We start from the raw sequence: 16,419 nt of genomic DNA, 5'->3' as shown, positions 1-16,419 counted from the left end.
AAGCAGAGCAGCTTCCCTTGGGGAATGTATGGTATTCCTTCTATATAGGAATCAGCAGCCCTCAGAGGTTAGGGATACACTTCTATCCCTTAAACCTTGGCTGTAAATCTTATTCCTAAGTCGTCTTTGAACGTAACTTCTTACATTTTCAGCCTGTATTTAAAGGCATAGTCCCTGGAGGAGTGTAAAGGTTTAGTCTTCAGTGTGCTTAGTCCTTCTTATGAATATAAGCTTTCTTTTTTCTTTTTGCTGATTCTGGTGACTGTGTCAATAAAACAGCTCTGCCTGGGTCTCAGATCCACAGTGTCTTTCATACTGTTGGTGCTGCAAGTTTAAGGTCCATGCAGAGGGGCTGGCCGCCTGCTTAGTGTATAGTCTCACTTCACTGTGGCGTGTTTGCTTCATGTGAATGATGACCAGCAGCTTTTACTTTGTGTATCAGTGTTAAAACATGCTCAGCATTTCATACTAGAGTACTTAGAAAACAGGTACAAGAGTACATGTGGGAGTGGGTGTGACACTGTCTGAACCAATGAGGCAGCACTGAAATGTTTACTTTCTGAACCTTCTGGGGCATGTGTAGGGTGAAGATGTAAGCATGGGCATTTGGATGGCAGCCATAGGACCTAAAAGATACCAGGTGAGCAAGCCTGAGCAGGGCTGGCCGCAGGGCTCGGAAGAGGTAAGTGAGGTTTCTCTTATCCAGCCTTGGGCAGAAACTGTGAATGCAAAGTCTTGTAACAACTGTGCACTTGATTTAATTCACCATCATTGGCCAGGGTCTCATAAAGCAAAAAGGAAGTGTTTTAAATGGAAGTTGTCCTGCCCACAATGAGTCAAGTGTTTATACGTTTTTATACATTTCATTCAATTCTTTGCAGCTTTAAAACTTACAGGAGTTGGCTGACTTCAGATCCTGGCCGTGAGACGGTTCCACAGAATGAGACTCCAGCAGTGTGCCCACCTAAGTGGGGGCTCAGGGGAGACCCTCCCCAACCCACCTAAGGTCAGGGCAGAGACAGAAAGCCTCCCATTTCCTTTAATACCCCTGGAGGTGCTCAGCCATCAGGGCCACAGCTCTCTGTGGGAAGGAGTCTGATTATTATGTCCCTCCTTTTTATGTTCTCAAATTGAATGGAATCTGCACTCTGATATTATTGGAAGCAGAAGCCAGTCCATGGAGCTGGGAAGTAGGCTGGTGGGTGAGAACCTGAACTCTGATAAGACTCCTTTTTACTCCTTTCCTACTCAGCCTGCCAGCATGAACTTCACTGTGACCTGGAGCAAGTTTCTTCACTGAGTTTCTCATTCATGACAAGGAAATAATTCCTAGCTCACAGGTTATTGTGAGAACTAAACTGGATAATACCTAGAAAGCCCTGGTTCTGTCCCCCCAAATACCATAACCGGTTCTCCAGAACACTTGCTCTTGTTCACAGTGCTGTTGGGCCAGCTTTTCTCCAGTAGCAAAGATGAGACGCTGCATTTGTGGTTCCCACACTGTTTCTTTGTTCCAGGGTCACTGCCGTGCCCACTCCCTGTGCCCCATAAGTTGAGTGCGTTCGCACACGCGCTCGTCTTTGAAATGACCACCACCTCAGCGGGCTCCGGAAGTGCCCCTGAACACCGTTCTGTCTGCAGCAGGGGGTCAGCCTGCATTTTGTGTTCCAACAGGACAGCCTGTGGCTCTGTGAGAAGACCTGTGAACCAGGAATGCTGTCTTCCCCACAGTACTCTCCTCAGGAGCTCGCGCAGCTGTGGAGACTAAAGGAGCTTTGCGGTGACCCTTGTCGGTGCGAAGGAAGAGGATGATGAGGTCGATCTGCTGTGTTAAAGGTCAAGGTGGGCGAATGACTGGCTGAGCAGAAGCCTGAGGTTTGGCCGCAGATTATACGGTCTTTCAGGATAATTCTCGGCTGGCACTTTCACTTCTCACCAATGTGATATTTCTTAACATTTGCCCAAAATTTTCTTTTTAAAAAACAACAGATAACTGTAGTGCAAGGAAAACTTATATATTGGAAGCTCACTTGAAAAATACCAAATTGTTTGTAAAAACAATATTCCTGAGTCCTATTGCATCATTTCTAGTTAGTAATTCATTACCTATCATTTTGGTTAAAACTTGGCCTAGTTCAGAAATGTTGAGTATTCCAGTCTGAATTTCAGCCTGGAATGCAGACTAGCTCTGGACAGCTAAGTAGGATAATTACAGGCCAAAAAGAACTCGTGCTGTGTGACCTGTGGTCACTTACACCAAAGTGGGGGTTTCTGGAAATCAGGTCAGATTTTGTAAATCTCTGAATGAAGTGGGCAACCTGAAAAGGAACCACTGTATTTCTCACATCTGGACCTTGGTTTTAAATTCATTCAGTAGACTAAGTTCCAAGTATTCTTTTGCCATTTAACATAAATCCTGAAGATCACAGCTATATTAATACTCCTTTTTTTAATGCTAAAGTTTTATGAATATAAGTAAAATCATACCTCTCAGGGTTTTAATGCCATAGGAAAAGATATTTCTAAATAGATGAAACAATTAATTTTGCTTTCTTCCATTGTAAAATGTTTACCTAATATAAGTGATTTTCAATCAGAGCTGGTAATCTTCCTTAGAAAGAATGTATGCTCAGTTTAGGGTATAACTGTAGGGAAAAGCACATAATTTTTGTGAGTTCTCTAAAAACAGTGCAACTAAGAAGAGAGATCATAGCATATATATTACATAGAGGATATGCTTTCTTCAGTTTAAAGATTTTCCCAAATCAGCCAAATCATTTTAGTAATCTTTTAAACCAATAGTATGAATTGAGCATTCCATTAATACTTATGAATACATCATTAACTTCAGATTTTTAGACTAGTGAGGTTCTATTTAGTACTTACATCTTCTCATAATGAAATACAGTCATGAACTATGAAATAAAATCTGAAAATCATTAGTAGGTGCAAAGCCTTTATTATTGCTGTTATATACATGCCTAGAAATGTTTTCTTCCCTATGAAAAAATACAGCTATTCTATACTTAGAGCAAGTTGTAAACCTCTTTTGTTTGGGAAAGAATTGTCCCAAGATGTCATTTATTTTCAGTGAAACCCAGTCATGCTACATTGTCAAACCTCTGAATTTTATTGGTTGCTGTTACCATCGCACTAAGAGACAGTCTCCATTTTCCACAGAGTAGAACCGTAATGGCTGTAGGTCATTTTCTAGTTCAACCTCTTTTCCCGGCATCTAAAATTAGAGCAGAGAGGTGGGGTGATTAAGACAGATGTGGCAAAACACATATACCCACACACACCCCAACAAAGATGTATGGTTTCTATTCAGAACCAAACCATGTTGCATGAAGACTTAGTTTAACAGTGAGTCATACTGTGGGAAACTCAGCTTGACTTTGCGTTTTTTTCTGGGCAACTTACTTTGGGACTCTCGTAGGACAACAGAAGTTCTGACACAGGAACTTTGAGGAGACGCGACAGCAAGCCTTTCACCTTTTGGACTGTCATGGAGTCTGTCAAGGAAAAGAAAAACATCAGTTCTCGCAGGTGACAGCTACCTGTAAGACGAGCTCACGCGCCAAGACCACACTGGTAATGAGAGCTGTCACTGTCCTTCCGTACTCCGTTTACCCAAGCAACGACCAGGGGACAGCTCACACCCAGACCAGGGTGTCACACCACTTAGGGGCTTGTTCGGGAGGCGGTGGGAAAACGGAGCTGATGTCAGACCTAAGTGCCCTTTGATGATGACTTTTCGTATCATGTCTGTGGTATTTAATATTTCCTCCTTATTCTGAATAAACCAGAAATCATTCTCAGCACAGAAGTAAATGTGAGTGAAATCATTAACTTCTTAAACCTGTGATTACTTACTTGAAGGATGCTGGCGTCAGGTTTGGGCTCGGTGAGGACTTGTATCAGTCTCTCTGGCCTTAGTTCCCTCCTCTGTAAAGTGAGGTGTGTAGACAAATGACCCACGTGCTCCCAGTCTAATCGCCGTGGTATGTATGTGTGCAGCACACACATGCAGGGGACCACTGGGCCCAGGGGTGTAACCGAATGAGGACATGCTTTGGCTCGTTCAGAAAACACTATGAACTTCTTTCCAAAGATGGGCTGTGGTAAATATTGGAAATTCTGATTATGAGAAATAGTTTTTCTGAAGCTTTAGCTGGAAGTACAGCAATAGTGTGGTGTTCCTACAGATATCACATGTATTCAGAAAAATATTTTTCTATCAAACATTTTTGTAAAAGCTGTGTCTTTATGCAACTTGTGATAATAAATGTTATTTTTATTTTAGAATAAAAACTTGCCTTTTCTTGTTTATGTATTGAAAACAGACACTAAATGGACATTTATAATGTCGATCGACATAGTTTGCTCTTTTATTTGTGAATATGGATAATCTTGTCCTTTCAAAGGGTTTAGGTAGACTGGCTTTCCTCGTTCACAGGGTGGTTAGTGATGGGTTAATAACTCCGACTGCTGAGTTTAGAGAATATACGACTCAGATTTAAATTGTTTATAGCATAATTATTACATATAATTTCTCCATATTAGTCTAATCTGTTAATTCTACTTGAAGGTGAATAAAGCTCAGCCCATGAACACGGTGACTGTGCCAGGGGGAAAGGACGGCCCCAGTTAGAGGAACACAGACCTAATAAGAGCATTCCTGAGCATTCCTGCAAGTTGACTTCATGTAAAAGAAGGAAAAATGCAAACATGTCCAAAATCAATTATATTAACAAAAAGTTCTGGTCCTCTCTCACTTGCCTGTTCCCATTAGGGTCCTTACTGGCAGTATTTAAGTTTGAAAACAGAAATGAAGGGGAACCACTAATTTTAATTCAGCATTATGTAACAGTAGCAAAATTACATGTCACAGGAATAGAAACTGGGTTGCTAGTAAGGAAAAATGGAGCAATACTGGTAAGTTGATGATGGTTTTCAATCGTAAAGGTATTTCTTTGGGCACAACAAAAGCCCTCCATAAAGAATACCAGGATAACCTTATTTTATTTGATAAAAATCAATGTGAATTCACTGCACTGACAGGCAAATAGAAAGGTATTTCACTAGAGTCATTTACGATATTTTACTTCTTCAAGTCCTCACTGCGCTAAATTTAAGCTGTTTATATTTTAGTATTTAACTGTGAATCAAGTTTAATCTTAAGAGTCAGACTATGTTTCTCTTTTGAGTGAAAGGTAAGTTACACTGATCTTTTGAGAGAAAACTATTTCAAATGTGTCCATTAAACAGTGTCCACGAGCTATCTCTGCAGGGGCTCCTGACTGGTAAGGAGTAGCAAGCACTCAAGCCAACGCCACTGTTTCTCTGGCCCAGAAGAGCCCCCAGAGCAGTCTTGTGAGAACTAGCCAGCAGGGGGCCTGTGGGAGCCCCTGAAGGGTGAGCCCTTAGGCTCCTCCTCTGGGTAAAGAAGTAACCGCACACAGGGGCTCCTGATTCTAAAACTGTTCTCTAGACAAGCCAAGAAGCTACGGGAGACTCGAACTTTCTGGGGGGAGGCGTGCACAGGAGGAGTAGTTTTAGCATGATCAATTGTACTTCAGAATGTAGAAGACTAGTGAACACTTACAAGCTGTAAAAGCCCACACTCTGAATGAACTGTTCTACTTCCAGCTGCCTCATGGGAGGGCCAGCGATTCAAAAGCAGAAAGAGAGGAGAGAGACATCCATTCTTACCCGGCAGTTGTTTCTCTATGACTTTCTGATCATGTTGATTGGGATATTTTATCTTCAGTGCTTGAAAGTAAAAAGATTGACATTAATTGAGCCCTGCTGGAGGAAGGGTTTAAATCATACACATATTAACAGCAGTGACCAAAGAATGCAGCTCAGATCCCACTAAAGGAACAGGAATAGAAATTCCTTCTATTACTACTTCACTGAATTACAGCAAGAAAAATAGCTAGACCAACATTCTACTGCTTTCCCTTTAGTACTTCTTTTCTGACAGTTACCTAGGTTTTTAAGTTTATGAATTTCCAAATCAGAGTTCAACTCACTATTCAGATACTTCCTACATTTATAACTGTTAAATAAGTATGTTCAACATTAGAATGTAGGTATGTTTGAGATCGTTTCTTTAAAAATTAAAGTGCCTGTCTAGATATTTACTTAAGAGAAAAAAACAATCCTTATTAGGTCATCATCAGGGCTTCCTCAGTGGCTCAGGTGGTAAAGAACCCACCCACAGTGTGGGAGACCTGTGTTTCATCCCTGGGTTGGGAAGATCCCCTGGAGAAGGGAACGGCTCCCCACTCCAGTATTCTGGCCTGGAGAAGTCCATGGACTGTATAATCCATGAGGTCGCAAAGAGTCAGACATGACTGAGCAACTTTCACTCATCACCATCTGTTTTAGCATCTAAGGACTCGAATATAAATCAGCAGTCTTTGAATGTGGAGTTCTTACTTAGTAGCTGGTTTTTGAGCAAAAATGGTTGTTGTGTTTTCAGTTCCCCATCTTCAGGTGCACCATATTCTGTTTAAGAAGAAGTAAAAAAGAAAAAGAAGGATGATAAACCAAAAGGCCACTGTGGGGGGTGGGGTGGGGTGGGAAGAAATGTATAGGTAAGTGTCAACCTAGCCTTTTCTTGTCCCAGGATGAACCCAGCTGCGACTGGGATGGGAACCTGGGCTCTGCTTCCTTTTATCTGGTTACTTGGTTACTGTATTTTTTGGAGGGAAGGACAGACGGCACCCGCTTCCAAGCCTGGAACCCTTCTGTCATCTGCATGTCACATCACTGATCCTGGGAGACACTGTCCCGAGAGACTGGTGAGGCTGTGCCTGCAGGTACTTGGATGCAAAATTTCACCTTTGGTCACAGTTCCTGTCCTTCTGGATCCTGAGAAAAACACTCATGGGCTCTGTCACTAGGTTTCAGCCAGTATGCGCAGTGCTGGCTTGGGTGCTCAGAACCACCACTGGAAGCCAGGTACACTGCCAAGAAAAGCAGCCTCTACGCAAGGCAGAAAGAAGAGGAGGAGGGACTGCCGTCCACCTTTGGCCAGACCATGGCAGGAGGGGAGACCTGAGCCATACCTGCAGGGCAGCTTTAGATCCTTCACCTCCCTGCCCCTGAGTGATTCAGAATTCACCTCAAGTGGCCAGGAAGTCGGGCCAGCTAATGGAGTAATCTGAAAGCGATTCCCACAGGCAGCTTTTCTTCCTCAAAGATGTTTCAGCCTGAAGCGTTTATGCAGTGAGCTCATATTAGGAAAGATATAAAAGAGAAACTGCATAAAAGTGAAATTTGGAATAAAAATGAAGTCAAAACAAAATGGAAAGTACATCAGGGACAAGGAGCCCTGGAGTCAGAGTGTCGGTGTCCAGGGAGCCAGGCTGGAGCAGGTCAGGAAGCGCCTTGCCCACGAGGCGCCAGGATGGGCGAGCACTCAGGAAGACAATGTGCAACTCATGAACATTAAAATTACCCGCAGAGCTTCAAAGAATACCAGTGCCTAGGTTCCACATTAAATGCTCTTCATTAAAAAGATTCCCCAGAGTACAGCCAGGGTTGGGATGACCTGGAGTCCTTCCTGCCCTTCCTAAAAGGAGGAAGCAGTACCCACCCTCCTGAAACTGAAAGCTGGGTGAGTACGTGAAGAAACAAGCTTCTGTGAAGAGCTGCTCTCCCCTCCCCCGCTGAGGTGCTGCAGATGTGCCTTCTCTAAAGACAACTGTTTAATTAATTACCTGCTCCCCAAGAGCTGCAGGAGCCCCTCTTGTCCATTTAGATGCCCAACAGAGAAAAGCAACAACACGGAGGACCTCCTCTAACACCCACAGGAAACCCTGTCCCAGTGGGGATCCCCCATGCCCAGGCGAGGGCCCTGGCGCACAGTACGTACTGAGGCAGAGTGCCTGGTATCTAGGATGGGCTGCGAGAAATTCCTCATTTGGCCTGTTTTTCTCTGGATCCTGATGTCCCCCGGCCTTTTTCCATTCATTTCCAAATGCTTTTCGGTAATCAAGTTCAGCCCCACGCCTCTCCTCTGGTTCAATCTACAGGGATGTGAGAAAAAAGCAAATCTATTAAAGCATTTTTCTAATATGTGTGTCTGGCACCCTATCCTTCTCCACTGCCTACCCGGAGAGAATAATAAAACTGAGGCAACGAGACAAATTTCTGCCTTTCCTTTTTAACATTCGTAGATCCATGAGTTTATTCAAAAAGAACAACGGATCTCAGTTTTATCCTTTTCTTCATGAGTGTATCTGCCCACGGACCAGTTTCTGGACGGAGCCTGCCTGAGGCCCGAGGCCACAGCATGAGGTTGTTGGGCTGGAGTAGCTGACTTACTGAGAGAGTTCCTAGTATTCCGCCGCCCAGCCCTGCTAAGTGACAATAAATTGGACTGGAGCAGCCGAACAGTGGTTTCCCTGCAGGCGTCCGAGTGTAACCCCACCTGCTAGGCCAGAAAGAACTGCCATGACTCAAGTGCACGTGGATAATACCATTTGAAGGAAACGATATCTGACTGCTTTTATGATCCTCAGCTCCAGCGTCTCTTACACTGGACCATTTCATTTCCAGTTTAAGAAATACCTCCCCAGGACACTGGCACTCACTGCACACTTGTTCAGGGTCCTCAGCTGACCGATCCTGGCGATGATGAACTGCCGTGTGGTCTGGGCATCTTTGCTGCCTTCAGTCAGGGGGTTTCTCGTGCAGGACAGCGCGTGCAGACTCTGCAACTTATCCAGCTCGTTCATAAAGGACCACTGAAATCCAAAACACATGAAAAAAACATGTTTCAGGCTAACTTTTCAACAGAGTATTTGAACCAGTAGCAGAAAAGCAAGCCCCCAGTTCCATCGGAGACAAGGAATTTCATCCCACAGCGAGCACCCACCAGGAAGACCACGTACTTTACAACTGTGCTGTGGAAACTGACGTATGGGTTTATATGAGGAGTTTCACTCTGAGGAAGTGTTTCTCTTTCAACTTAAAATATTCCTTAAGAGCAGGAGCCTACAAACAGCATCCCGAGAGTGGAAATAAGTAACGCAGTGCACACGTTCTGAGGACACTCTTACCTGCGCTATCTGATTGTCATTTAGTACAAGGTACTGCAAAGAAGGAAACATGGAGGTTTTGCACCCTAGAAGAGAGAGCATTAAGTTACACAGCAGAAGGGAGAGAAAGCTGGAGGCTGGGGCAGCCGGGGGAGGGGGACTGGGTAATCTTAGGTACCAATTCCAGCGTCCGGAAAATGTATAGAGGAGATTCCAATGTCAGAGAGGATGAGTTGTTCTAATCTGAAACGTAAAAACATGCAATTTGATCACACAGAACAATATAAAATGCTACGTGCTATCCGAGCAGACTAGATCTGTATGTACATTTTTTCCTACACCCTAGGTTTTCATCCTGTGTGAGATGCTTAGGAACCATAAAGTCCAACGTAGGGCACACAAAGCAGACTTGCTGTGCCACCTTCTGATGGATTCTGAGTCACCAAAACAACACCGGGTGCCTCCTGCTGTGCCAGGTGCTGAATGGGTCTCAGGAAAGAGACAGGGACTTCCCCAAGCTCACTGAATGAAAACTTGTGATATTAGCATCGGGGCCAAAATATTCATCCTTCGAGTATCACAGTACAGGCACAGACTACATTGTACGTGGTTGACAAGTCATTTCGTGAATTCAAATAAAAGTTTCCCAAAGGGAATTAACTGAATTTGGGATTTCCATCATCACTATATTTCCACTGAGAAAGTATATACAGCATAGGATCCATTCACTAAAAATATACTAAATTCTATTGTAACAGGCATTTTAGGAGCAGGTTACCTGGGCAGATACGCTATGAGAAACAGCTGGTTTTCATCAATTAATTGATTAGAGGAAAGGTCTAACATCTTCACTGTCTGTAGAACATCAGTTGGCCTGTATGGAAGATAAAAATTTTTTCACACAGATTTGTTTTCAAAGATACAGCCTTAAAATACCTGGCTCTGGTGTTAAGGAGAGATCAGGGGTGTGGGGGTGGGGTGGGAGGCAAGTGTATGATATTATAAAAGGCCCCATAAAGGATCCTGGTGGTGATGGGAATGTTCTTATCTTGACCGGGCCAGGGTCCTAGCTGTGATACTGACCATAGCTCTGCAAGATGTTACCACTGGGGGAAACTGGGGAATGGGTACAGGTGATCTCTGGCTACATATATACATCTTATAAATGTATGTGAATCCAAAATTAAAAGTTTTTTTAAAAAAACTGTGTCTATATAATAAATAGAATCATTCTGAACAGTAATTTCATTCATTGGACTCCTTGGAGAATTTGCTATAAACTTGTCCATGTTTATTTTACACGCTAATGATACCAACAAGAGAGGACGATTAGGCGACAACCTATGAAACTGACAAGACAACAAGCTTTTTTTACATACAGGGTCGTCCCTAGGTATCCCTGGGGAATTAGTTCCAGGACCCCTAAGGATACCACAACCTGAGGATGCTAAGTCCCTTATAGAAAATGACACAGTCTTTGCCTATAACGTATATATATTATAAATCACCTGTAGAGTACTTAAAACACCTAATACGATATAAACAGTTCCAATGCATGGCAAATTCAAGTTTGGCTTTTAAGGAACTCTCTGAAATTTTTTTTTTCCTGAGTATTTTCGATCTGTGGTTGGTTGGATCTGTGGATGCAAAACTGGGGGTGTGGAGGGCTGTACATTGGTACACTGACCTTGAGCAGATAATGCTAATTTAAAATCCATTATTTAATCCTTACAGGTCATCCTACAGAACTTCCACTTAGAAATTACATATGTAAAACTAATACAATTCAAAGCTTAAAAATATTTAACTTAAAACTTTTACTCTGATGGGGTTTCCTCAATTAGAACCTCTTAGTGAAGTTTGAATTGACAGTCTAATTTGAGGGGCCAATGAATAGTAAGTGTTTTTCTTATTTGAAAATTCTTCTAAAAATTAGGTATAATTAGGAGCATTTATTTATTCAGAATGACTAAATGATATACAGCTACTTCTCGGAGAATGTGATTACATCTCTCTACTCTTGATGTTTGGAAAAACTAGTATTTCAATAAAAGTAAATGTTTTGAACTAAAAATAAAAAGAATGGCTAAATGGTGACAGATGCATTGATGTAAACCCTGGTTACCTTTCTGAAATGACGATATTGTTAGATTCAAGGTACAGCTTCTCAAGGACAGGCCAGCCAGAGGCACAGCGGAGCACCTGAGGGGAAACTCGAGTCAGGGTGAAGAGGCCTCAGTCACTCCCCCGTGTGTTTATTACTAGAACTTCCACATGAATTCAGTGTGGCTCCTGTTTTAGAAATAAATGCCTTTGGACATTTTGTTACAGATTCTGTCTCAGGCCAGGAGTGCTGGTTGCTACTGCTGCTAAGTTGCTTCAGTCGTGTCCGACTCTGTGCGACCCCATAGACGGCAGCCCACCAGGCTCTGCCGTCCCTGGGATTCTCTAGGCAAGAACACTGGAGTGGGTTGCCATTTCCTTCTCCAATGCGTGAAAGTGAAGTCGCTCAGTCATGTCCAACTCATAGCAACCCCACGGACTGCAGCCTACCAGGCTCCTCCGTCCCTGGGATTTTCCAGTCAAGAGTACTGGAGTGGGGTGCCATTGCCTTCTCCGAGGAGTGCTGGCGGACAGCTGATACGACTATGGTGTTACCGGACCAAGCTTCAATAACGGGAGCACAAACTTCGGGCACCCGGAACCCATCAGGGTAGGCATCCGCCCGTCATCCAGGCGTATCCTGACCTGTACAAAGCGGAACTGGGGATGGTAACTTACCACATTCTCATTATTGGATACAGTTCACTTAACCAACAGGAGGAAACTGATGTTAAACACCTTTCCTCACGTCTCAATGCCAATCTGGGTTTATAGAGAACGTGCTAACAGGACAAACTTTCTCCATAACTGTTTTTACACTTTCTCACTGGACGGGACTGCCACCTCCACTGTGCCCTTCCTTCCCGTTCTGCATGGAGAAGCCCTTAAGGAAGAAGTCAGGCGGTGGAGGCACGGACGACCCAAGGGCAAGGCCACTTGTCCCTCCAGAGGTCCCCCGGCGGGACTTCACAGATGCACACCCTGGCTGGGGTGCACTTATCCGCACTTGGTTTGAAATCGCAGTGTTCTCGATGTGTGGAGTCAGTCAACCTCTGACCGAGCCGAGTAGTACCAGATCTAGATTGCAGAGGCGGCCCGGCCCAGGACTCACGAGTCCACTTTCAAACCCAGCTGGGTACCTGAGCAGTGGCTTCGAGGAGCTGAACCCCAAACAAGAAAAGGGTATGAGAACCTTTTGCAGCTCGGCCTCAGCCCTAAGATCACTCCTGGGAAAATTGGGAGAGCTGAAAGGCTTTTCAAAGCTTGGCGTGCACTTGGTGCAAACCGCTCAGGAGACACCAGAACTAACCAGAGGAGCCAAGAGAGAGAGGGCGGATTCAGAGACAGAAAATTCTACTAACTACGAGGATTTTGTAACCCCCTTCTGTTAGGCTGTTTAAAAGACCCTTGTTATCTGGATAACAGGATGATTAAAATGAAGCCACCGCTGCGCTTCACTCCCTCCTTTAACCAAGAATTTAAAACTACTTATTACTAGGTAAAAAGCAAAGAGTCAGACACAGCTGAGCAACTGAACAACAAAACCAAAGAGACATAATTACCTCTGCCCATGTTATTCCTGTCCGGTTAAGGACTAAAACCTTCAGCGTAGAAAATGTTCCGGTTGGAGATGGTGAGCTCGAGGGAAATGTTAGTTTATTTTCACTGTGTAGAAGAAAAGACATGATAAGCTGCTTATTGCGACAGAGGAGGCCCAGCTGAGATAGTCACCGAAGGCAACAGTTTGGGATTTAACATGAGGGGTCTGGTTTGTTTCAACCTTAAAATGCAATTATATTAAAAACAAAATGTGTCAAGACTACCTAATTTTTAATAGTTACAATACACAATTCACTGGTATCTGACATGAAAAGGTGTGTTAGGGTTAGGCTGCCAGGTGAGGCTGCAGATTATCTGAAACACGAGGCTCAGGCGGCGATCTGTGAGGTCAGCTGCTGTTCTGCATGCTGTAAAATTCAGTCCTGCTCTCAAGAGTCTTACAGGTGTGCTGGACTGTGAGCTAGAATTTTGCTTCTGAACAAAGCCTGCTGTCAGTATGGACGAAATAAATTGCTGCCCTTTAAGTTCCCTCTCAAGATCCTAATCTCAGAAGTTACCCCACATCTTTTTTCAGAAGGTACCCCATATCTTGTCATTTTGAAGGAAAATATCATTAAATAAAGCACATTAACCCTTATTTCTAGAGGAGGTGATACTATGGGTCAAAATATACTCTTTGCTCTGTTTGGAAGAATAATTAATTTAGGCCTGTTTATCTGCTCTGCTGAACCTGCCTGAGTCAGGTACAACTCACCTGTATGTGTGAGGCTGGCTCAGATGTGAAAGGGGGAACCTGGCTGAGCCCTTGGAAAGTTAGCTCCTGAGATTAAAACTAATCAGATACTCAAGAAGGCTTGGCAAACATCAGTAAAATACAGAGCTCAGTGAAAAGCCCTTATCAGAAGTGAATTAAACAGTACCTCCACTAAAATAACTCATTCCTAAAGCAATTAAAGGCTAGAGGGTTCAGAATGAACAAGCACTTTTAATCACATCTCCTTCTCCCCAGTTAAATATCAAGGTACCCAGATGGCCCATCTTCTATGGTCAGGCTTGTAAAAAAACATGAAGACCTTCCAGTTTGACATGGTAACCTAATGTTCCATCTAATCAAAAGTAAAACACATTCCCTATTAATGAATCACCTCATGTGACCATTTAAAAAACTAGGATCAAAGAATATTAAAGAATACGTTAAACTTCAATAAATTCAACTCGGCTGTCCTCCCCGCCTCACTCCCACAGAGATGCTGTGAAGGAGCAGGAGAGATTAGGACTTCATAATCATGTGCAGTTAGGCAACCACCAGTTCATACCTGAGATTAAGGACTTCTAGGTGCTTGAGCTGATCGGCAATATCTATAACTTCTTCCCATGATGACAACAGATTTTTTGACAAGTCGATGCTTCTAATATCTAAATGCACGTGTTAAGAAGCAGTTATATGGAAAGATGCGTAAGAAACAAGACAGTCATTACCTCGGTTCTGGAACGTGGGATTTTTACCTTTTCACTTTATACTTTCTAGTCTGCTTGAAATTTTTTCACGAGCACATATTACTTTTACCTCTTTTTAATCATCCAGGTGTTCATCTAGAAACTGAAAGGTGCACTGTCACATACTGCACACTTGAGGCAGACGCAATCAAGTGAGTGCGAACCGAATGTCACTAACAATAATCCATTCCAGCATCACTCCCCCATCAAAAAAACAAAAAAGGAAAAGACCCAACAGACATGGTAACTGATTTGTCCAGCAGCCTTACGTCAAGCGCACGTCTCCTCCCAGGGGTTACTGCTGAACTCTGCACCCTAGGGACCCCAAATAAGGAGAGGTGCCTCCAGGGGGTCAAGAGCAGTTACTTTGGAGACATGTTCAAAAGGGCTAAGAATGACCTGGAATTCTGAGGGTCCCCTGTAGACTGGATGGAGTTGGTGTGATACCCACCATCCCTGGTACAGGAATAAAGAGTGGGTAACCCAGGACAGAGAAAGGCCGCAGATGCCACAGGGGATGGTGGCAGTGCGTGCCATCAAGAGGCAGAGGAAAGCCTGAAGGGCTGGACCGGCTCCAGGAGGACTGTACACACTACTCCAGTATGTATGGAAACTTTTCCTCTATCCTGCAAATAACAACTGGAAACCAAGTGTCTAGCAGTGAACACGCCCATCAAAAGCATGTACATCTCTGGTGTGCCAGTTACAGACATGCCTCAGAGTAACAGAGCTGGGCCTGCAGCAAAGGAGGTGTGGGAGGATTTATACACAGTGCTCACGAAGACCACCTTACCGAGAAGGTGACCTGTGAGCAGAGCTGAAGGAAATGAGGGAATGCCACCCTGGAGAAGAGCATCTGGGCAGAAGGGACGACACGAGCAAACGCCCTGAAGTTGGAATGGGTTTGGCCTGTGGTGGGGGCAGCAAGCTCGTGTCTGCCAGCGCAGACAGGGTGGAGGCACTGGAAGGGAGGCCCCAGAGCCCAGGTCAGATCACAAAGGGCTAAGTCTCTGTTAGTCTCTGCCTGCAAGGGGAGCTGCTGATGTGGGCTCACTCGGGTCTTTTAAAAGGCCATTCTACTGCACTGCTAAGGGACACGCTGCAAGGAAACGAAGACAGAGCAGAAAGGGGAGGCGGGAGGCTCCTGAACCAGAGGGGCAGCAGAGGGAAGAGGCTGACGGGACTTGTCAGTGGGTTCAGATGAGATTCGAGAAAAAAGGAAGAGTTAAATTAACCCTGAGGGTTTTGGCTGGTGTCACTGGAACTGCGCGTTATGGAGAAAGACTACAGAGAAGCATGTCTGAGGGGACATTTCAGTGTGAGATGACCACAGACACCCCAACAGAGGTAGCACACAGCAGACAGACAGGACTGGGACAGAGGCCGGAGTGCAGGAGCCTGGCGTCTACAGGCTGCACTCGTCTCATCAGGAAGGCCGAGGGTCAAAGGTCTGAGCCTGGGCGTGCTGACCTCTGGCACCTCAGCCTGCCAGACAGACTGAGGGGGAGCAGCGACAGAGGAAAAGAGACCAGAATCAAAGAACAACGGCCCACGGCCCTGGTGGCCCACCAGGTGCAGGCAGCATTTTGCTTTTTCACTGAAGAAAAAAACCGAGCAGTCAGTAACTGTGCCGCCTGGTGTGGGCCAACGGCTGTGAGTTTAGATCCCAATCAGCCTCAGCCCCAAACCCATTTTCTTATAGCCTCCAATGCAACAAGGCATCATTGCCCGTAAAACATGGAGAAAGTCACTTTTAATACAAATAGTGGCATCCATCAACAGGGCTGGTTGGAGAGGAAAGACTTGCCAATGAAGAAGCTCCACAAGGAGGCAGGAAGAGGGGAAGACAGGTGGAGGAAAGGCCCAGAAGGGGATGAACCCAGCCGGGCCGGCAAATCAGAGCCTGTACCCTGCTCCAGCCGCTGTGGGCGTACTGAGGCCAGAGAGCTAAGGACGGTGTTCACAGTTTTAAATGGTTACATTTGAGTTGGTCATGGAAGCATCCACACAATATCCCAGTTTGCTGGTTGGCCACAGGCCTAAGGTATTTATTCCCTGGCTCCTTAGGGGACAGCTTGCCAGCTCCTGACCTAAGGAGATCTGAAAGGACAGAGTGCACGAAGGCTTGGGAATAACACTCAGAACTCCGGGGGCAGGATTCTTATGCTGTGATGCTGAGACACGGAGCAGAACGGTGCTCGTT

General features: G+C 44.6%; 2 protein-coding genes across 9 annotated transcripts in view; one reads left to right on the top strand and one right to left on the bottom strand.

Annotated features, from left to right (window-relative positions):
- B3GALNT2 (beta-1,3-N-acetylgalactosaminyltransferase 2) overlaps nt 1-4,314 on the top strand; it is a 66,507-nt gene extending 62,193 nt beyond the window's left edge. For 4 of the 5 annotated variants that reach the window (XM_061404878.1, XM_061404879.1, XM_061404880.1 and 1 more), the window contains 3 exons: nt 584-640; nt 1,675-1,842; nt 3,440-4,314. In XM_061404878.1, the coding sequence (XP_061260862.1) occupies nt 584-640; nt 1,675-1,812 (195 nt within the window). In that variant the 3' untranslated portion in view covers nt 1,813-1,842; nt 3,440-4,314. The remainder of the gene's footprint in view (nt 1-583; nt 641-1,674; nt 1,843-3,439) is intronic. The other variant, XM_061404877.1, reaches the window with a different exon arrangement.
- Nucleotides 3,108-16,419, bottom strand: part of TBCE (tubulin folding cofactor E) — an 89,373-nt gene continuing 76,061 nt past the window's right edge. For all 4 annotated transcript variants that reach the window (XM_061404871.1, XM_061404873.1, XM_061404872.1 and 1 more), the window contains 12 exons: nt 14,036-14,135; nt 12,722-12,824; nt 11,182-11,258; nt 9,835-9,930; nt 9,235-9,299; nt 9,078-9,142; nt 8,610-8,762; nt 7,889-8,042; nt 6,448-6,516; nt 5,716-5,775; nt 3,424-3,515; nt 3,108-3,235 (listed from right to left, as the gene is read on the bottom strand). In XM_061404871.1, the coding sequence (XP_061260855.1) occupies nt 3,143-3,235; nt 3,424-3,515; nt 5,716-5,775; nt 6,448-6,516; nt 7,889-8,042; nt 8,610-8,762; nt 9,078-9,142; nt 9,235-9,299; nt 9,835-9,930; nt 11,182-11,258; nt 12,722-12,824; nt 14,036-14,135 (1,127 nt within the window). In that variant the 3' untranslated portion in view covers nt 3,108-3,142. The remainder of the gene's footprint in view (nt 3,236-3,423; nt 3,516-5,715; nt 5,776-6,447; nt 6,517-7,888; nt 8,043-8,609; nt 8,763-9,077; nt 9,143-9,234; nt 9,300-9,834; nt 9,931-11,181; nt 11,259-12,721; nt 12,825-14,035; nt 14,136-16,419) is intronic.

The sequence above is a fragment of the Bos javanicus genome, chromosome 28 (assembly GCF_032452875.1).
Source record: "Bos javanicus breed banteng chromosome 28, ARS-OSU_banteng_1.0, whole genome shotgun sequence".
Lineage (NCBI taxonomy): Eukaryota > Metazoa > Chordata > Mammalia > Artiodactyla > Bovidae > Bos > Bos javanicus.
The sequence above is the reverse complement of the archived record's forward strand: the minus strand, read 5'-3'. Positions and strand labels throughout refer to the sequence as shown.